Raw genomic sequence first — 23,098 nt, forward strand, 5'->3', positions numbered from 1 at the left:
TTTAGCTGGTTATAAACTCTTAAACTTTTATAATAAACTCCAGTACTTAAAATAACTCTTTCAGTGCCTGAGCCTAACCTAACTTAATCTAACTTTGTCCAAGGTGCTGTCTCTGCCTTACCATTTACCTAATGTTCTTTCATTCATATAATTTCCTAAATAATCCGTCAAGTCTCCATGCACTTATGCAAGCATCTACCTCAGTTTCATTGTAAAATTTTACTCTTAAATCTAATCTTACCCTATTCCATTTAAATTTTAAATTTAATTGTATTGATTTATGTCATTTATTGAAATCAATTATTGATCTCATTTTGTTCTCTTAATTAAGTTCATACTAATTATAGGTTAAAAACTAAGCTATATAAAATTTATTATCTTTAAGATTATTTTGCTTTACAATTATCATTTGTCAATTTTTTTATATATTCATCTTGACAGTCTCTACTGATTTTTTGTTCTCTCCACCAAACTTGTGTATCCTTCATGGCTATCTAGTGACCTTTATTCTACCTCTAATTGTTTCAATTCATTCGTTTACTTGCATTTATTGTTGTGTTTTGCCATAATTATTCTCTAATTTTAGCAGACTTAATACTTTGTAAGCTCTTATTGTATTGTTATATTATTGTATTGTTGTGTTTTGCTATAATTACTTTCTATTTTACAGCAGATTTAGTATTTATCTGTTCCTGTAATTGCTTATCTTATTGTATCGTGACAATATCTTATCTGTATGCTTACTGATAGTGATCCTGATCGAAATCTTCTGTCCCATATCCACACAAATCAGCACATTGATCATCATTATTGCAGGTATTACACAGCAAATCTTGCAAAAAACAAACTCCTAAATAGCACCTGCTTATCAGTTTACAACCAAAATGTTAGGTCACTTGGTAAACATTTTGATGATATAAATGCACTACTTACAGCACTAGGTACTAAATTATCATTCATCATTTTAACAGAAACTTGGCTAAGTAATGACTATACTCAACTCTACAATTTAGCTGGTTATAAAGCCATTTATAACTGCAGGCCTAATAAAAAAGGTGGTGGTACAGCAATATATTACAAAGATACCTTCATTTGTAATAGTGTTATTAGTGATAGAGATGACTATTGTGAATATACCTTTGCCAAGTTCTCCAGTAAATCCCTTAAATCCTCCCTGACTATCGGTTCCATCTATAGATTTCCTAATACCAACATAGCTTTATTCGCAGACAATTTAAGGAATCTTATCATAAATAACAATCTCAACAAAAATCACATCATTCTGGGAGGTGATTTCAATATTGACCTGGGTCTTCAAAACAACCCTCAAGTTGACTATTTCCGTAACAGCATGCACTCCTGTATGTTAATCCCCACAATCACCAAGCCCACCCCAGTCACTCAAACATCTGCCACTACCCTGGATCACCTATGGACTAATATAACAGCTCCCCTTACATCAGGGGTAATTTATGACAGAACAACTGACCACTATCCTACTTTCCTCATAGCAAACATTGACACATCACCACCAGAAACCAAAAAACTTTCATTCAGGCTACATAGTGAATCAGCTTTAGACAATCTCTCTAATGCACTCCACAATATTAACTGGGAATCTGAATTTAATAATTCACAGGATATAAACTCATCAACTAACCTCTTTCTCTCCAAAACTCTAAGCCTCTACAACACTCACTGTCCCCTCCTTACCAAACAAGTAACTGATAAAAGAAAAAATAACCCGTGGCTCACAAGTGGCATAATTAAATCAATCAACAAAAAACATGAATACGAAAAGAAATTTAGGAGTGGCCTAGTTTCAGTGGAAGTAGTTAAAAGGTACTCGTCAGTGCTTACCAGTATCATAAGAAAAGCAAAACTTTCATATTATGAGACTAGATTCAAAGAAGCAAAAGGCAACATGAAAAGCACATGGAATACCATCTCTAACATCCTGGGAACTAAACAACACTCCCACAACCAGATAACACTCTCTAAGGATGGCCTTACACTGTCATCTGACTTAGAAATGGCGAACGAATTTAATAGCTTCTTTTCATCGATTGGTGCTAACCTTGCAAGTAAAATCCGACAGACTCAGACACATATCTCTCAGGCAGCTATCCAAACTCTCTTCTCCTCTCACCAGTCAGCCCGTCAGATGTTGTGTCCATCATACACTCACTAAAAACCAAAGCTGGGAACATCAGTGAAATCCCATCCATTGTATACAAGAGCGCCTCCCATGCCCTTGCGCAACCTATATCTCTGCTGTTCAACAAATCCCTTGAGTGTCATACCTTTCCTGATATCCTTAAAAAAGCAAGAGTAACGCCAGTTCATAAAGGAGGTAATCCGTCAGACATAAACAACTACAGACCAATATCGAACCTACCCATACTATCAAAAATATTTGAAAAAATTATCTACAAACAGCTCTACTCCTATCTCGTAAAATTCGACATTCTTAGCCCCTGTCAGTTTGGCTTCCGCTCTCAAAAGAGTACCAACGATGCAATTATTAGTCTCCTTGATATAATTTACTCAGCTCTTGACAAAAATGAGTTTCCAATTGGACTCTTCATTGACCTGAGAAAGGTCTTTGATACTGTTAATCACGATTAGCTCTTAAGTAAACTCCATCATTATGGAATCCGAGGCCATGCACTGGACTATATCCAATCCTATCTTAGTGATAGACACCAATGTGTAGCCATCAATAATATAATCTCTCCCATTCTACCAATAACTGTTGGAGTGCCACAGGGCAGCATCTTGGGACCTCTTCTTTTTCTTATATACATTAATGATCTGCCTAATGTCTCTAACATTCTGAAACCTATTTTGTTTGCTGATGATACTACCCTCATCTACTCCAACCCCAACCCACATACACTAAATGGTGTTGTTAATAATGAACTAAAAAAAGTCCACTTATGGATGTCAACCAACAAACTAACACTTAACATAGAAAAGACCTACTACATCCTATTCGGAAGCAAATCTACAAATGCAATTCAACTTCAGATTGACAATGTAAACATTAGCAATAAAAATGATGGAAAGTTTCTTGGCATATTCCTAGACAAGAGACTCAACTTCAGTACCCACATACAACACATAACTAAGAAAGTCTCTAAAACAGTTGGTATACTCTCCAAAATCAGATATTATGTTCCTAACTCTGCTCTCATCTCTCTATATTATGCACTAATCTATCCCTATCTCAACTATGGTATCTGTGCATGGGGTTCAACCACTGCAAACCACCTCAAGTCCATCATCACCCAGCAAAAATCTGCTATCAGAATAATATCAAATTCTGCTTTCAGACAACACACAGCCCCCTTGTTTAACTCCCTAAACATGCTAAACATAATCTCACTCCACAAATTCTCTTTTGTCAACTACATTTACAAAACCCTGTTCTTAAATGCAAATCCTTGTCTGAAACTCTTCTTGGACAGATGTAATAGAACCCATTATCACCACACCAGAAATAAATATCTCTTTGATATCCCCAGAGTTAAACTTAATCTGCGTAAACACTCTATGCAAATAAAGGGACCTAGTTTATGGAACTCACTCCCTACTGAATTGAAAAGCTGTCCAACTTTTACATCATTCAAAATCAATACTAAAAAGTACCTAATTTCATCTTTATAGTTTTTCACTTTTTGCCTTAAAATTGCACTCTATCAATTGCTACCCAATCTCCCAACCTTTTTGTTCCCAATTTGAACATCTTTACCATTGTGATCATTGCTGTTTTCTCATATGTGCTGCCAATCTGTTGTATGGTGTTTATAAATCTTGTTTATCTGTATCTTTTGCTACCCAGTCTCCCAATCTTTATGTACCCAATCTGAACATCTTTACCATTGTGATCATTGCTGTCTTATATGTGCTGTCAATCTGCTGTATGGTGTCTATTAACCTTGTTTAAATTACTAATCAAGCTGTCAATGTAATCAATCAGAGCTTTAATATAACAATATGCTTTAATATACCTACTTATCTCTCTCATCTCATTTTTCTCTTGTAATGTATCTTTATCATTTATCAATTCTGATTGAAATTACCTACTTAAAATTATCTGCTAGATTAAGGACCTGCCCGAAACGCTGTGCGTACTAGTGGCTTTACAAGAATGTAAATACTGTACTATCCAATGTATTCTCACAAACCCAATGTACCTTCTTGTATATATATAAATAAAATAAAATAAAATAAAATAACCTTGGGTAAATACTGGTTCGGTAACAGGGTTATTGATTTGTGAAACCAATTGCCGCGTAACATGGTAGAGGTGGGGTCCCTCTATTGTTTCAAGCGTGAGTTGGACATGTATATGAGTGGGATTGGGTGGTTATAAATAGGAGCTGCCTTGTATGGGCCAAAAGGACTTCTGCCTTTGTTTTTATAACTTTATAAGCAGGTATGATAGAGAAATAGGCCAGGAGCATTAGACAACCAACTGCTAGAAAAGCGAGGTCCAAGGGCCAGAGCTCGGTTCTGCAGGCACAAATAGGCAAGTTGAGGAAGACACGTTGAGGTGAGTTGAGGCCTTTATAAATCAACATTATTATCCCCTTGTCATCCTCGTCAGGTCCCGAGAGCATCCCATCTCCAATGTTTGGGTCTCCAACTGATAACCTTCCGTCATGTACGATGTACAGCCTACTGGGAAGAATTTATACCCAAATGTCCTGAGGAAATTAAGTTTTAAGAGGCACATAGGAAACTAGTCTGGAAATAGGGTTGTGGAAGAGTGGAATGCCGGCAGCATTATTGAGAAAAATAGTTGAACAGGATACAAGAATGGTATGCATATAATACACGAGCCTTCAGACCTGAGATGTGCTTCTAACATTCAGAATAAATTAAACAAGCAGAAGTTCCTTTAATATTTATTTTTCAATATTCACTGAACAAGTGTTGTTGATATTTATGATTAACTTATTAGCTACAACACATATTATAATAGATTGAAATAAATTAAAGTGAGCATGAGTAGATGATAGATGTTTGTGATCTCTGGTCGTGTGACATCTTGAAGTGTCTCTAGGCCCTCGGCCACCTATTTACGCTCTACATATATATGATTTATGGTCTTGTTTGTGGAGGTCCAGCCATCTGTGGATGTCCAGACATCTGTGGATGTCCAGACATCTGTGGAGGTCCAGATATCTGTGGATGTCTAGACATCTGTGGATGTCCAGCCATCTGTGGATGTCCAGACATCTGTGGAGGTCCAGACATCTGTGGATGTCCAGACATCTGTGGATGTCCAGACATCTGTGGATGTCCAGACATCTGTGGATGTCCAGACATCTGTGGATGGCCAGCCATCTGTGGATGTCCAGCCATGTGTGGATGTCCAGACATCTGTGGATGTCCAGACATCTGTGGATGTCCAGACATCTGTGGATGTCCAGACATCTGTGGATGTCCAGCCATCTGTGGATGTCCACCCATCTGTGGAGGTCCACCCATCTGTGGAGGTCCCATTGATCCCATGGGACCGCCCATTGGAGGCTGCATCCCTGGCATCATACCTGGTGGCATGCTTGAGCCACCCATCATTGGTGGCCCCATCATGGGTCCTCTTGGACCCATTGGGAGCATACCCATGTTGCCTGGTATGTTTGCCCCAGCCATGCCTGGAGGGCCCATGTTCCCCATTCCTGGCCCTATTGGGGGACCTCCAGGACCACGCATGTTCTGAGGCCCTGAACCGAATGTACCTTCTTGCCCAACAGGACCTCTTGGACCCTGAGGCCCTGAACCGAATGTATCTTCTTGCCCAACAGGACCTCCTGGTCCTCCTTGCATGCTGCTCGGTGGAGGAATGGCTGCTCCCTTTGGAATCTTCCTGGCTTTAAATGCAGCAGTTGTTGCATCAGTCAGAGACTGAGCTTGATCCTCCATCCACTTCTGGTAGTACATTTTGACATTTTCCTTGTGTTTTCGCCCCTCGCAGTGAGTCTTCCGCACCGAGGGAGAGTCATGTGTGAGGTAGGTGTCCCAGTAATCACAGTAGTATTTTGCCATGATTGAGCGTCGTCAGGTTATGTTTGGGTCCAATGACCTACTTGGAATAAAAGATTTCAAGTTATGGTGAGCCCGTAGTGGACTTAGCTATCACAGGTGTGGGGCGGTAACTGACCAACCCGCGGCTCCTTAGGGTTATATAGCTGCTGCCTCAGGCGCCAGAAGTTGCTGGATGCTGGAACTTGTCTCTCCGTTTTGTTAATAAAGTATTTTATGTTTTACATTCCGATAAAAGCATTAAAGTTTAAAAATGCATCATATTATTAAATGTGAATGTTTAGGCTATTTATGAATAAAAAGAGGGGGTGGAAATACCCTAAGCTACTCTATCATTTTGAGATGTATCTTATTATTTATTTATTATTTATTTATTTATGCATATACAAGAATGTACATAAGGAATGTGAGGATACAAATATGGTAATTACAGTCTTGTAAAGCCACTAGCACGCGCAGCGTTTCGGGCAGGTCCTTAATCTAAGAAAATTTTAAGGAGGTAAATACTACCTCAATAAACTACCACAATAAAATAAATAATAAACTACTCAATAAAAATATCACAAGATCGTCTTCATCTTGACAAACATAAATTAATAAATGAGTCGTAACATGGTTTTACAAATGGCCGTTCGTGTTTAACAAATTTGCTATCTTTTTATTCCAGCATAGTTGAGGCAGTTGATAATGGTAAGGTTTGCGATGTTGTGTACCTTGACTTTAGCAAAGATTTTGATACAGTGCCACATAAAAGACTAATTAAAAAAATAGAAGCTCATGGTATTGGGGGTGCTATATTAAGTTGGATTAAGGCATGGCTATACCAAAAGAAACAGAGTTAGTATAAATGGAGTTAAGTCAGAGTGAGATAATGTTGTTAGTGGAGTGCCTCAAGGCTCTGTCCTGGGACCTCTGGTGTTTATAATATATATAAATGATTTAGATTCAGGTTTGAGTAGCAACATCTGTAAATTTGCAGATGATACAAAAATCGGTAGGGAAAATTAACACGGAAGAAGACTCACTATCACTTCAAGTTGATCAAAATAGGGTTTTGAAATGGTCAAAAGATTGGCAGATGCAGTTTAATGCTGATAAATGTAAAGTTCTGAGGCTAGGTAATGATGATAGAGTTACATAAGAACATAAGAACAAAGGCAATTGCAGAAGGCCTGTTGGCCCATACGAGGCAGCTCCTATTTATAACCACCCAATCCCACTCATATACATGTCCAACCCATGCTTGAAACAATCGAGGGACCCCACCTCCACATTGTTATGCGGCAATTGGTTCCACAAATCAACAACCCTGTTACTGAACCAGTATTTACCCAAGTCTTTCCTAAATCTAAACTTATCCAATTTATACCCATTGTTTCGTGTTCTGTCTTGTGTTGATACTTTTAATACCCTATTAATATCCCCTTTGTTATGTCCATTCACCCACTTGTAAACCTCTATCATGTCACCCCTAACTCTTCGCCTTTCCAGTGAATGCAACTTAAGCTTTGTTAATCTTTCTTCATATGAAAGATTTTTAATTTGGGGAATTAACTTAGTCATCCTACGCTGGGCACGTTCAAGTGAATTTATATTCATTCTATAATATGGCGACCAAAACTCAACTGCATAATCTAAATGGGGCCTAACTAGAGCAAGATATAGCTTGAGAACCACACCAGGTGTCTTGTTACTAACGCTGCGATTAATAAATCCAAGTGTCCGATTTGCCTTATTACGAACATTTATGCATTGATTCTTTTGTTTTAAATTCTTGCTAATCATAACTCCCAGATCCCTTTCGCAATTCGACTTCGCAATCTCAACACCATCTAGCTCGTATCTCGTAACCCTATCATCATTACCTAACCTCAGAACTTTACATTTATCAGCATTAAACTGCATCTGCCAATCCTTCGACCATTTCAAAACCCTATCTAGATCAACTTGAAGTGATAGTGAGTCCTCCGAATTAATTTCCCTACCGATTTTCGTATCATCGGCAAATTTGCAAATGTTGCTACTCAAACCTGAATCTAAATCATTTATATATATTATAAACAACAGAGGTCCCAGGACAGAGCCCTGAGGCACCCCACTTACATTTTCCCACTCTGACTTGACTCCATTTATACTAACTCTCTGTTTCCTTTGGTATAGCCATGCCCTAATCCAGCTTAATATAGCACCCCCAATACCATGAGACTCTAACTTTTTAATCAGTCTTTCATGTGGCACTGTATCAAAAGCTTTGCTAAAGTCAAGGTACACAACATCACAATCCTTACCACTATCAACTGCCTCAACAAAGCTAGAATAAAAAGATAACAAATTTGTTAAACATGAACGACCATTTATAAAACCATGTTGCGACTCAATTATTAATTTATGTTTTTCAAGATGAAGACGAATTTTATTTGCTATTATAGATTCGAATAACTTTCCCACAATAGACGTTAGGCTAATTGGTCGATAGTTAGACGCAAGTGATCTATCTCCTTTCTTAAAAACTGGTATCACATTAGCAACTTTCTAAAACTCTGGCACTCTGCCTGACTCTATTGATTTAATAAATATGGTTGACAGTGGGTCACAAAGCTCCTCTTTGCATTCTTTAAGCACCCTGGCAAACACTTCATCCGGCCCTGGGGATTTGTTTGGTTTGAGTTTTACTATTTGTTTAAGAACATCCTCCCTGGTAACTGTTAAACTCGTCAACCTGTCCTCGTCCCCACCCACATAGACTTGTTCGGCTGAAGGCATATTGTTAAGTTCCTCTTTAGTAAATACAGATACAAAATATTTATTAAAAATACTACTCATCTCTTCATCTCTATCTGTTATTTGACCTGTCTCAGTTTTTAATGGACCTATCCTTTCCCTAGTCTTAGTACGATATAACTGAAAAAACCCTTTAGGATTTGTCTTTGCTTGCCCTGCTATGCGAACTTCATAGTTTCTTTTTGCTTTCCTTATCTCTTTTTTAACATTTCTAACCAGTTGTACGAATTCCTGTTCTAAAGTGACCTCCCCATTTTTAATCCTTTTGTACCAAGCTCTCTTTTTACCTACAAGGTTCTTCAAATTCTTTGTTATCCACTTTGGGTCAGTGGTATTCGATCTTTTCAATTTGTATGGTATACTACGTTCCTGTGCTTTGTTTAGAATATTCTTAAATAAGTTATAAGAACATAAGAACATAAGAACAAAGGTAACTGCAGAAGGCCTATTGGCCCATACGAGGCAGCTCCTATTCTATAACCACCCAATCCCACTCATATACTTGTCCAACCCGTGCTTGAAACAATCGAGGGACCCCACCTCCACAATGTTACGCGGCAATTGGTTCCACAAATCAACAACCCTGTTACTGAACCAGTATTTACCCAAGTCTTTCCTAAATCTAAACTTATCAAATTTATACCCATTGTTTCGTGTTCTGTCCTGTGTTGATACTTTTAATACCCTATTAATATCCCCCCGGTTATGTCCATTCATCCACTTGTAAACCTCTATCATGTCACCCCTAACTCTTCGCCTTTCCAGTGAATGCAACTTAAGCTTTGTTAATCTTTCTTCATATGAAAGATTTCTAATTTGGGGAATTAACTTAGTCATCCTACGCTGGACACGTTCAAGTGAATTTATATCCATTCTATAATATGGCGACCAAAACTGAACTGCATAATCTAAATGGGGCCTAACTAGAGCAAGATATAGCTTGAGAACCACACCAGGTGTCTTGTTACTAACGCTGCGATTAATAAATCCAAGTGTCCGATTTGCCTTATTACGAACATTTATGCATTGATCCTTTTGTTTTAAATTCTTACTAATCATAACTCCCAGATCCCTTTCGCAATCCGACTTCGCAATCACAACACCATCTAGCTCGTATCTTGTAACTCTATCATCATTACCTAACCTCAGAACTTTACATTTATCAGCATTAAACTGCAACTGCCAATCCTTTGACCATTTCAAAACCCTATCTAGATCAACTTGAAGTGATAGTGAGTCCTCCGAATTAATTTCCCTACCGATTTTCGTATCATCGGCAAATTTGCAAATCTTGCTACTCAAACCTGAATCTAAATCATTTATATATATTATAAACAACAGAGGTCCCAGGACAGAGCCTTGAGGCACTCCACTTACAACATTTTCCCACTCTGACTTGATTCCATTTATACTAACTCTCTGTTTCCTTTGGTATAGCCATGCCCTAATCCAGCTTAATATAGCACCCCCAATACCATGAGACTCTATCTTTTTAATCAGTCTTTCATGTGGCACTGTATCAAAAGCTTTGCTAAAGTCAAGGTATACAACATCGCAATCCTTACCACTATCAACTGCCTCAACAATGCTAGAATAAAAAGATAACAAATTTGTTAAACATGAACGGCCATTTATAAAACCATGTTGCGACTCAATTATTAATTTATGTTTTTCAAGATGAAGACGAATTTTATTTGCTATTATAGATTCGAGTAACTTTCCCACAATAGACGTTAGGCTAATTGGTCGATAGTTAGACGCAAGTGATCTATCTCCTTTCTTAAAAACTGGTATCACATTAGCAACTTTCCAAAACTCTGGCACTCTGCCTGACTCTATTGATTTATTAAATATGGTTGACAGTGGGTCACAAAGCTCCTCTTTGCATTCTTTAAGCACCCTGGCAAACACTTCATCCGGCCCTGGGGATTTGTTTGGTTTGAGTTTTACTATTTGTTTAAGAACATCCTCCCTGGTAACTGCTAAACTCGTCAACCTGTCCTCGTCCCCACCCACATAGACTTGTTCGGCTGAAGGCATATTGTTAAGTTCCTCTTTAGTAAATACAGATACAAAATATTTATTAAAAATACTACTCATCTCTTCATCACTATCTGTTATTTGACCTGTCTCAGTTTTTAATGGACCTATCCTTTCCCTAGTCTTAGTACGATATAACTGAAAAAACCCTTTAGGATTTGTCTTTGCTTGCCCTGCTATGCGAACTTCATAGTTTCTTTTTGCTTTCCTTATCTCTTTTTTAACATTTCTAACCAGTTGTACGAATTCCTGTTCTAAAGTGACCTCCCCATTTTTAATCCTTTTGTATCAAGCTCTCTTTTTACCTATAAGGTTCTTCAAATTCTTTGTTATCCACTTTATATATTGAATCCACATCGAAATCCCCATTTACGTCACCTATCGCTGGGTTCATGTCTCGCTCCAAGACCGGCCCCCACCCCATACCCAAGACTTTCCAATCAATGCCACATATGACATATATACGCATTTGACGTATTAGAGGACGAGTGCTGTGTTGAACCTGTTGTTCAACAAGGTGGCAAAGACAAAGTAACGAGGAGCATTGAAGCGCAGGTCCCTCAAACTGCTCGAAAGGAAAAGGGAGAATCGAAGCGAATTTTGGTTGTGGGAGATTCCCAGGTGAGGTATTTAGACAGAACGTTTTGTGCCAGAGATAGGGGGAACAGATTAAGGGTTTGCTACCCGGGAGCTGGAATTGGTGATATTGATGGAAACATGAATGATATTATGACAGGAAATGGGAACAAACCCATTATTTGTATTAGTGCAGGGGGTAATGATGTTGGGCGAGATAGGAGTGAGGAACTAATACAGAGATTTAAGAACATAAGAACATAAGAACAAAGGCAACTGCAGAAGGCCTATTGGCCCATACGAGGCAGCTCCTATTTATAACCACCCAATCCCACTCATATAGTTGTCCAACCCGTGCTTGAAACAATCGAGGGACCCCACCTATACCACGTTACGCGGTAATTGGTTCCACAAATCAACAACCCTGTTACTGAACCAGTATTTACCCAAGTCTTTCCTAAATCTAAACTTATCCAATTTATACCCATTGTTTCGTGTTCTGTCTTGTGTTGATACTTTTAATACCCTATTAATATCCCCTTTGTTATGTCCATTCACCCACTTGTAAACCTCTATCATGTCACCCCTAACTCTTCGCATTTCCAGTGAATGCAACTTAAGCTTTGTTAATCTTTCTTCATATGAAAGATTTCTAATTTGGGGAATTAACATAGTCATCCTACGCTGGACACGTTCAAGTGAATTTATATCCATTCTATAATATGGCGACCAAAACTGAACTGCATAATCTAAATGGGGCCTAACTAGAGCAAGATATAGCTTGAGAACCACACCAGGTGTCTTGTTACTAACGCTGCGATTAATAAATCCAAGTGTCCGATTTGCCTTATTATGAACATTTATGCATTGATCCTTTTGTTTTAAATTCTTACTAATCATAACTCCCAGATCCCTTTCGCAATCCGACTTCGCAATCTCAACACAATCTAGCTCGTATCTTGTAACTCTATCATCATTACCTAACCTCAGAACTTTACATTTATCAGCATTAAACTGCATCTGCCAATCCTTTGACCATTTCAAAACCCTATCTAGATCAACTTGAAGTGATAGTGAGTCCTCCGAATTAATTTCCCTACCGATTTTCGTATCATCGGCAAATTTGCAAATCTTGCTACTCAAACCTGAATCTAAATCATTTATATATATTATAAACAACAAAGGTCCCAGGACAGAGCTAACTCCACTAACAACATTATCCCACTCTGACTTAACCCCATTTATACTAACTCTCTGTTTCCTTTGGAATAGCCATGCCCTAATCCAAGTTAATATAGCACCCCCAATACCAAGAGCTTCTATTTTTTTAATTAGTCTTTCATGTGGCACTGTATCAAAAGCTTTGCTAAAGTCAAGGTACACAACATCACAATCCTTACCACTCTCAACTTCCTCAACTATGCTGGAATAAAAAGTTAGCAAATTTGTTAAACATGAACGGCCATTTGTAAAACCATGTTGCGACTTATTTATTAATTTATGTTTTTCAAGATGGAGACGAATTGTATTTGCAATTATTGATTCGAGTAACTTTCCCAAAATAGACGTTAGGCTAATTGGCCGATAGTTTGACGCAAGTGATCTATCTCCTTTCTTAAAAATTGGTACCACATTAGCTACCTTCCATGACTCTGGCACTCTGCCTGACTCTATTGATTTATTAAATATGGTAGACAGTGGCTCGGAAAGCTCCTCTTTGCATTCTTTAAGCACCCTGGCAAACACTTCATCCGGCCCTGGGGATTTGTTTGGTTTTAGTTTTTCTAATTGTTTAATTACATCCTCCCTGGCAACTGCTAAACTAGTCAACCTGTCCTCATCCCCACCCACATAGACTTGTTCGGCTGAAGGCATATTGTTAAGTTCTTCTTTAGTAAATACAGATATAAAATATTTGTTAAAAATACTACTCATCTCCTTGTCATTATCCGTTATTTGACCTGTCTCCGATTTTAATGGACCTATTCTTTCCCTAGTCTTAGTTCGATATAACTGAAAAACCCTTTAGGATATGACTTTGCTTGCTCTGTTATGCGAACTTCATAGTTTCTTTTTGCTTTCCTAATCTCTTTTTTAACATTTCTAACCAGTTGTATGAATTCCTGTTCTAAACTAACTTCCCCATTCTTAATCCTTTTGTACCAAGCTCTCATTTTACCTATAAGGTTCTTTAAATTATTTGTTATCCAATTTGGGTCATTAGTATTCGATCTATTCAATTTGTATGGTATACAACGTTCCTGTGCTTTGTTTAGAATATTCTTAAATAAATTATAAAATAAAATAAAATAAAATAAAATAAAATGTTTATTTAGGTAAGGTACATACATACAATGAATTTTTACAAAGATTGGTTGACTTATAGGTAGAGCTAGTACATACAATGCCTAAAGCCACTATTACGCAAAGCGTTTCGGGCATGATAAACTTAAATGACAAGCTTAATACTAATTGAGCATAATGAGTAAAATGAAAACAAGAAATGAAAACATAGATGAAAAAGCAGCACAAATACAATTATGTCGACAAACAGCGCTCTTTAAAGAAAAAAACAGACATTGGTTGACAATAGAAGGGAAAGGTAGGTTACAGGGAATTTATTAGGTATAGCTTCGCTTTTAACTTAAACTGGTTGAGAGAGGTACAGTCTTTAACATGGTTGGGAAGGTCATTCCACATTCTGGGCCCCTTGATTTGTAGAGCATTTCTAGTTTGATTAAGTCGTACTCTAGGAATATCAAAACTGTATTTATTTCTGGTGTGATGCTCATGGGTTCTGATACAACCTTCTATGAAGCTTTTGAGATCAGGATTGGCATTATAGTTTAGCGTTTTATATATGTATAATACACATGAGAGAATGTGCAGTGACTTAATGTCTAACATATTCAGAGATTTAAGTAGGGGTACCGAGTGATGTCTGGGGCCAGAATTGGATATTGTCCTAATAGCAGCTTTGTGTTGAGTAATGAGAGGACGTAAGTGATTTTGGGTAGTAGAGCCCCAAGCACAAATACCATAGTTGAGATATGGATAGATAAGGGAGTAATAGAGAATCACCAGGGCAGGGCGTGGTACATAATATCTGATCTTAGAAAGAATGCCCACAGTTTTTGAAACTTTTTTGGATATGTTTAGAATGTGTCCCTGGAAATTAAGCTTGTGGTCAATGAGAATGCCAAGGAATTTGCCATCTAATTTGTTACAAATTTGGGTATTGTTTATTTTGAGATTTATTTGATTAGAGGATTTATTGCCAAACAGAATATAAAAGGTTTTGTCAATGTTAAGGGTGAGTTTGTTGGCAGTTAGCCACAGATGGACTTTATTTAGCTCAGTATTTACTGTGGCATTTAGAGCAAGGGGATCAGGACTGGAGTAAATGAAGGTTGTGTCATCAGCAAATAGAATTGGTTTGAGGTGTTGGGAGGCATTTGGAAGGTCATTAATGTAGATGAGAAAGAGGAGAGGGCCAAGTATATAAGAGATCTTACAGTACTCAAGTATAACATTCGTAACACAGGGACTCCCACTCCCTTTCCACAGCATGCCAAAGCCTTCAGAGGTTGTAATCTCTTCCGACATTGACCCAACAGTCTGTTCATCTCAGCTTCCAAACTCTCATGGGTATATCCAACATATATGCCTAAATATTTATATATATTAACTCTCTCTATATTTTTATCGTTTATTTTCAAAACAATGGGACTCCGACTTCTACATTCAAACTTAGTTTTGTTTTCATTAACCACCAATCCCATATGGTGACACAGGTTTCCGAAATTGTCCAACACTGTTTGAACCTTTGAAATATCTTTGCCCTGAAACAAAATATCATCGGCATATATGATCGGAGTTACCCCATTTGAGTATCTCTCAGATACTATCTTATTCAATCTTACAGAGGCACTTTACAATATTAACTGGGATTCTGAATTCAATAATACCCATGATATAAATTCATTAGCTAACCTCTTCCTCTCCAAAACTCTAAGCCTCTACAACCTTCATTGTCCCCTTCTTACCAAGCAAGTAACTGACAAAAGATTAAACAATCCATGGCTCACAAGTGGCATTCTCAACTCAATCAACAAGAAACATGAATATGAAAAGAAAGTTAGGATTGGCCTAGTTCCAAAGGAAGTAGCTAAAAGGTACTCATCAATGCTTACCAGTATCATAAGAAAGGCAAAACTTGCATATTATGTGAATAGATTCAATGAAGCAAAAGGCAACATGAAAAGCACTTGGAAAACTATCTCTAGTATCCTAGGAACTAAACAACACTCACATAACCAAATAAAACTCTACAAGGATGGGGATATACCGTCAACTGATTTAGAAATGGCAAATGAATTTAATAGTTTCTTTTCATCGGTTGGTGCTAATCTTGCCAGTAAAATCCCACAGACTCAGACAGATATTAACACATATCTCTCAGGCAGCTATCCAAACTCTCTTCTCCTTTCACCAATCAGCCCGGCAGATGTTGTGTCCATCATACATTCTCTAAAAACCAAGGCAGGGAACACCAGTGAAATTCCGTCCATTGTGTACAAGAGAGCCTCCCATGCCCTTGCCCCACCCATAGCACTACTGTTCAACAAATCTATAGAGTATCATACCTTCCCTGATATCCTCAAAAAAGCAAGAGTAACGCCAGTCCATAAAGGAGGCAATCCGGCAGACATAAACAATTATAGACCAATATCAAATCTACCCATTCTATCAAAAATATTTGAAAAAATTATTTACAAACAGCTCTATTCCTACCTCGTAAAATTCGACATACTCAGCCCCTGCCAGTTTAACTTCCGGTCCCACAAGAGTACCAATGATGCAATCATTAGTCTCCTTGACATTATCTACTCAGCCCTTGACAAAAATGAGTTTCCGATTGGACTCTTCATTGACCTAAGAAAAGCCTTTGATACTGTTAATCACAACTACCTCTTACTTAAACTCCAGCATTATGGAATCCGAGGCCTTGCCCTTGACTACATCCGATCCTATCTTAGTGACAGACACCAATATGTAACCATCAATGATACAACTTCTTCCACTCTACCAATTACCGTTGGAGTGCCACAGGGCAGCATCTTAGGACCTCTTCTATTTCTTATATATATAAACGATCTGCCTAATGTCTCTAATATTCTCAAACCTATATTGTTTGCTGACGATACTACCCTTATCTACTCAAACCTCAACCCACATACACTAAATAATGTTGTGAATAATGAATTAAAAAAAGTCCACTTATGGATGTCAACGAACAAACTAACATTAAACATCGAAAAGACTTACTACATCTTATTTGGAAGCAAATCATCAAATGCAATTCAGCTACAGATAGACAACATTAACATCAGTAATAAAAATGATGGCAAGTTTCTTGGCCTATTCCTAGACAAGAGACTCAACTTCAGCACCCACATTCAACACATAACTAAGAAAGTCTCTAAGACAGTTGGTATACTCTCCAAAATCAGATATTATGTTCCTAACTCTGCTCTCCTCTCACTATATTATGCACTAATCTACCCCTATCTTAATTATGGTATCTGTGCATGGGGGTCTACCACTGCAAACCACCTTAAGCCCATCATCACACAGCAAAAATCTGCTATCAGAATAATAACTAACTCTGCTTTCAGACAACACTCAGCTCCCTTGTTTAAATCCCTAAACTTGCTAAATATTAACTCCCTCCACACATTCTCTTGTGTCAACTACATTTACAAGACCCTGTTCTTAAATGCAAACCATGCTCTGAAACTCTCCCTGGACAGATGTAATAGGACCCATTATCACCACACCAGAAATAAATATCTCTTTGATATCCCCAGGGTCAAACTTAATCTGTGTAAACACTCTATGCAAATTAAGGGACCTAGTCTATGGAACTCACTCCCTAGTGAATTGAAAAACTGTAAAACTTTTGCCTTATTTAAAAGCAAAACCAAAAAGTACCTAACTTCATCTATTTAGTTTCCTACACTGAGCTTTAAATTTGCTCTGTACCTAGTGTTACCCAATCTCCTAATTTTTATGTAATATCAAACAACCTTATCATTGTGCTCATTGCTGTCTTCTTTTATGTGCTAGCCATATGCTGTATTGTGACTACCAATTTTTGTCAACTACCATTCAAGCTGTCATTGCAATCAATCTTATATTGTTTCTGCTGTATTGTGCCTACCAATTTGTTGTCAACTACCATTTTAAGCTGTCATTGCAATCAAGCATAGCTACCTATGTGCTTTAATATACTGTACCTATAATTTTCTCTCTTCTTTTTTTTTCATTCCATGTAATCTGTTAACATTTTTTTGTCTATAAATTTTGCAAGTATTTACCTCCTTAAAATTTTCTTAGATTAAGGACCTGCCCGAAACGCTGCGCGTGCTAGTGACTTTACAAGACTGTAATTACCATATTTGTATCCTCACATCCCTTATGTACATTCTTGTATATGCATAAATAAATAAATAAATAAATTAGTACATTAAACAAGGTGGGACTCAACACTCCTCCCTGAGGTGTGCCGAGTTCAAAAGACCTCACACCTGACATACAACCTTGATACCACACCTGAGCCTTCCTTTCGTAAAGATAATCCCCTATCCAGCGCAATAATTTCCCTTTAACACCAAGACTAGCTAATTCATATAAAATAACCTCTTTGTTGGCTTTATCAAAAGCTCCTTGTAAATCAATGAAAATTCTATAATAATCATTTTCATTAGCTAGACATTTAATAATACAATCAGAGGTACTTTTTCCTTTGAGGAACCCGAACAAATTACTAGACAGCTGATCACCTATTATATATAAAAGTCTATTTAAAATGATCCTCTCCATCATTTTACAAAAACACGAGGTTAAAGACACAGGTCTCTACTCTCCATTGGCTTTAGGGATAGGGGTGATCATAGCTTTTTTCCATTTACTGGGAATACTGCCCTCTTTATAACTAATATTAAAGAGGTCTAAAAGTGGGCTTTTCGTCATAGTGGCAAGTTCATTAAGTATTTCATAAGTTACTCCATCCTCCCCAGGTGCGGTAGATTTCCCAACTTTAATCGCCGTTATTAGTTCTTCTCTGGTAATACCTGTGCAAGTGACATCACCACTTTTACCTGCTATAAGTATGAAATCCTTTCTTAGATCTTTCCAAGAATCTAATGACTCTCTCGTTACAGCGGGTAATGAACTAAGTTTGGCAGCTTCCGCCCATTTATTTACGAGCCCATTTGCAATTCCTTGCGGGGTCTGGATGTGCAACAAAATTGTGCTTTTTACCCCTTATTTTATTTATGTCTTGCCAGATTTCCTTCAAGTTTCTGTTACTCCCAACTTTCTCTGCAAATTCCTGCCAATACTTGCCCCTAATTTCCTTTCTCTTCTCCCCACACAGCCTAGCAACTGCCAGTAAAGCATTCTTCCCTTCCTCAGTCCTACCATTCCTATTCCAATCCCTGTGAGCTCTCCTCATTGTTAATGTCCACCCCTTAAGCATCTTGTCATGTGTATAATTTTCTTTTCGATTGATTGATTGATGATTGATAAAGATTAAGCCACCTAAGAGGTGGCACGGGCATGAATAGCCCGTAAGTGGTACAATTTTTTTTTTTTTTCCCAGTGTTCTGAGGTTGCATTTAACCATCAAGCTGTTATCGTGGGGGAGGATACTGCTTCACAGTCTTTATGAGGGTGTCCAGCTGCTGGACACCTTTGTTGACCAGGAGAGTGGCTGTGTTGATGGCTTCAGGGTGGCCACTGCATGATTCAGGAACTCTTAAAGCTCTTCTAAGGTCATTGGTTGCTTCACATTCCAGAAGATAGTGAAGTAATGGCTTTTCTGTGACAGTTTGGCAGAAGATGCACTCTCTCTGTCGGGGTTCACCAATCTCCCAGTTGCATCTGTAACCTAGACGTAGTCTATGTAGCCTAACTGCTATTTCCCTGTGGATTCCTTTTGGGATATTTAACCTTTCTAATTTGGTTGCCTGAAGATACCATGTTGCAGATGGCGAACCTTCAGCTATTCTCTGGTGCAGGTAGGCTTTGTTGAGATGTGAGAGTTTTTTGGTGATGATGTTTTTTATGTTCTCTAGGCTGGGTTGAATTGTTTTATGTATCACTGGATGACGAGTTGCCAATTTAGCAATTTCATCAGCTTTTTCATTTAATGGGATTCCAATATGGGATGGGATCCAGTTTAAAGTTATGTTGAGGCCTTTGCCTTTAGCGACTGCTCCTTGATACAAAATGGTGGTAATTATTTCCACATTATCTTTCCACTGTTTTTGTCCTAGTATTTGAAGTGCAGCTTTTGAGTCTGTGTGTATGATTGCATTTTGAGTGTTTTGTGCAATCACATATGCGAATGCCTGTTGTATGGCGAACAGCTCAGTTTGGGTTGATGATACTAGTCCTCCCAGTCTCCAATATGCCTGAACGCTGGTCGTGCAAAGAGCAGCGCCAGCACTCTCATTTTCTGTGTCCACCGATCCGTCTGTGAAGATGTGGGTGGCTCCTGCTACTGCTATGCTATACATTTGCTCTTCTATTATGCGCCTTAGGATTGTCGGATCATAGGCAGCCTCTTTCATTGGGAGACTTTCTATTACTATTTTGAAGGTAGGCTCTTCCCACGGCGCGGAAGGAGTGTAATTTGGGTGTGGATGATCACCCTCTCTATCAAGAATCATGTTTTTTAAATGTAGTCTGTTTAGGACTTTTCCTGCTCTTGCAACCCAAGAGTTTCCATTGTTTTGGCCTAGTCCAACCACCAAGGCCTGCCGTACTGGGATTGGATCAGAAGAAATAATTATCTTACTGATAATTGTAGCTGTCCTTTGTGATATTCTTTCTTGTAGAGAGGGCAAACCCGTCTCCAGTCTAAGAGTTTCAAGCCTGGTCCACATGGGGGCTCCCAGTGCAGCTCTCATAGCATTGTTTTGGGCAACTTCAAGCTTTTTCCACTGTTGGTGTGATAGATTTGTGAGTGCAGGTGCGGCATAATCGATCACTGATCTGACTGCCTGTACATAGTATGTGCGAAGGACTTGCAGATTGGCTCCTCCAGAAAGGGAGGTTAGCGACCTGAGTATTGCCGTCCGGGCCGCAGTTCGCTCTCTCAAGTATGTGACCTCAGCATTAAAATTCATGTGTGTGTCCAGGATGATTCCTAGGTACTGATAGGTGTCGATCCATTCTATTGGTTGACCCTGTACTGTGAGTTGGATGTTGGGCTTCGCTATTTTTATGGGCATGGCCTTTGACTTTGAGGGGTTGAGTTTGATCCCAATCTGTTTTGCCTCTTTACTGATGCAGTCTAAGCATTTGGGTGCAAGGCGCGCCGCATCCCTTCCTTTTATGATGATGACAAAGTCGTCCGCGTAGTTTAGCAGCCTGCAGTGATGTGGGAGTTTCAACCTCATTATTCTTTCCATTAAACAGTTGAAGAGAAGAGGGCTAAGAATACCTCCTTGCGGTGTACCATTTTCATGTCTTTTGTACTCAGAGACTGTGCCATGAAGTTTTACTCTTGCTTCTCTGTTTATGAGACAGTTTTTGGTCCAGGAGAGCAGGTTGCCTCTGACCTCTTTGTCAATGAGGCAGCAGAGAATAGCTGGGGCTCTAGCCAGTTCAAAGGCTTTTTCGAGGTCCAGGAATATCAGCATTCCTGGTCTGTCATTCAAGTGGGCTAACAGAGTTGTAATACATTCCACTGTGCCAACCCCTCTTCTATAGGCATACATATCATGGTGCAGTTTAGGCATTTTCCACTCCAGTCTGTTGAGTGCCATTCTGTCAGCCGTCTTGGCTGCACAGCTTTGGAGAGAGATGGGCCTGGGATTAGCTGGATCTTTGGGTTTTGGGATCGGCACTATGTCTGCTCTACTCCAAGCAGAAGGTCTAGTTTGAGAAGTCCAGGCTAAATTAATTAACCTTAGGTATGCAGCGTCTCCCTCTGGGCCGAGGTTTCTAATCATTTTATAGGTTATTTTGTCGGCTCCAGGGGATGTATCCTTGGAGTTTTTCTTAGCCCGATTGAGCTCATCCAGTGTGAAGGGGGCATTAGTGTCAGAGACTTCTTCACATGCTGTAAGGATTCTGTGCCACCTTTCTTCCTCTAGTCCGGTCTGTACTGCTAATACATCTGGTGGAAGTTGATTGTTGGCTGCTCTCTCTGCAAACCTGGTTGCCAGTACTTCGGCTTCCTGTTGAGGATCTTTGGGGTGTGGAGCTTTAGGTGTTTTATTCCCTTTGGCCCGGTGAATTTGCTGCCACATCTCCCCGAGAGAGGTGTGTTCATTCAGGTGTGAACACCATTCTAGCCACTTTTGTTCTTTTATTTGTCTGGTCTCTCGATGTACATGTTCCTTGACCTCACAAAGTAAGATCCTGTTGCGGTCACTTGGCTGCTTTTTGTATAGCTTTCTTGTTCTATTGAGTCTATGGTTGAGTTCTTTGACACGTTCGCAATAGTACCAATGATCTTTATGGTGTCCGGTGGACTGTTTTTTCAGTGGGATTGAGTGGTTGGCTGCACTTTGAATCGCTTTGACAAATTCTTGTTCTGCCTGATTAATGTCTTCGGGAAGATCATAGTTTCTTTGCCACTCTGAAATGAGGATTTGAAATCGGTCCCAGTTTGCTAAAGCAAAGTTCCAGGCTTCAGATGGAGGCGGAGGTGGGGTGGGTAGGTCTAACTGAAGATCAATTTGGACCCCATAGTGGTCGCTTGTGAGTGTGGGCTTCAACTGACCATGTTGCTGCATCTCTTAGGGAGGCTGAAACGAAGGTTAGGTCTAATCTGCCTCCTTGGATGTGGGTAGGTTCATTCTTGTTTAGGATTTGTATTTCTGGAAGCTGGTCCAGTAGATGTGTAATGTGTATGCCGGCTTCATTTGTTTTGTTCGAGCCCAGTGCCAATCGATGATGGGCATTAAAATCTCCACAAATGATTGTGTTTGTTGTTGTCGCGTGTCCAAATAACAGAGAGATCCATTTCGGCTTGTGGAGACCTGTACACATTGAACACTTCAAGTTTGTCGTGTCTTAGCTCAATGGTGACTCCCATTACCTCTGTCCCTGCTCCACAATTGGGTGGGCTGGTTATGGATTTGGAGATCAGGTCACATTTTACATAGATTGCACATCCCCTGGATTGCCCATTGATCCATGGAAGGAAGAAGCCTCGATAGCCTGAGATTTTAGGTTCTAATCCGGCTCGAAGCAAGCTCTCCTGTAGTATCAGGATGTCTATGCCTTTGGTTGCTGCTATGCATTGCAAGTGTTGCAATTTAGTGCGCAGTCCTTGCGCATTCCATTGCAGGATCTTTAGAATTCTAGGTTCTTGGAATGTGCTGATAATTCCGTGGTATCCATGGAGTCTGATGAATACGCCATGGAAGTTGCAATTGGGGTATAGGTTCTTAGTGGTCCTGAAATTGCCTCATCAATGTCGCTTTCCGACAAGCTGGACTCTATCTGCTTTTTATGGGGGTGCCTCTTGCCCTGCTGTCTTGACGGTGTGGATATTACATCTTCGAATTTTTTGAGTTTGTGCTCAATTGTCTTCCGAGTCTCTGTGGTTTGCTTGATTCCATGT

The 23,098-nt window shown here is 39.0% G+C and overlaps 1 protein-coding gene across 1 annotated transcript; it reads right to left on the reverse strand.

Annotated features, from left to right (window-relative positions):
- Positions 1–5,109: 5,109 nt before the first annotated feature.
- Positions 5,110–6,057, reverse strand: LOC138371141 (U1 small nuclear ribonucleoprotein C-like). Its single transcript, XM_069335976.1, has one exon. The coding sequence runs from the start codon at positions 6,055–6,057 to the stop codon at positions 5,110–5,112; it is 948 nt and encodes a 315-aa protein (XP_069192077.1).
- Between the last annotated feature and the right edge of the window lie 17,041 nt (positions 6,058–23,098).

Source organism: Procambarus clarkii, chromosome 35 (genome assembly GCF_040958095.1).
Source record: "Procambarus clarkii isolate CNS0578487 chromosome 35, FALCON_Pclarkii_2.0, whole genome shotgun sequence".
NCBI lineage: Eukaryota > Metazoa > Arthropoda > Malacostraca > Decapoda > Cambaridae > Procambarus > Procambarus clarkii.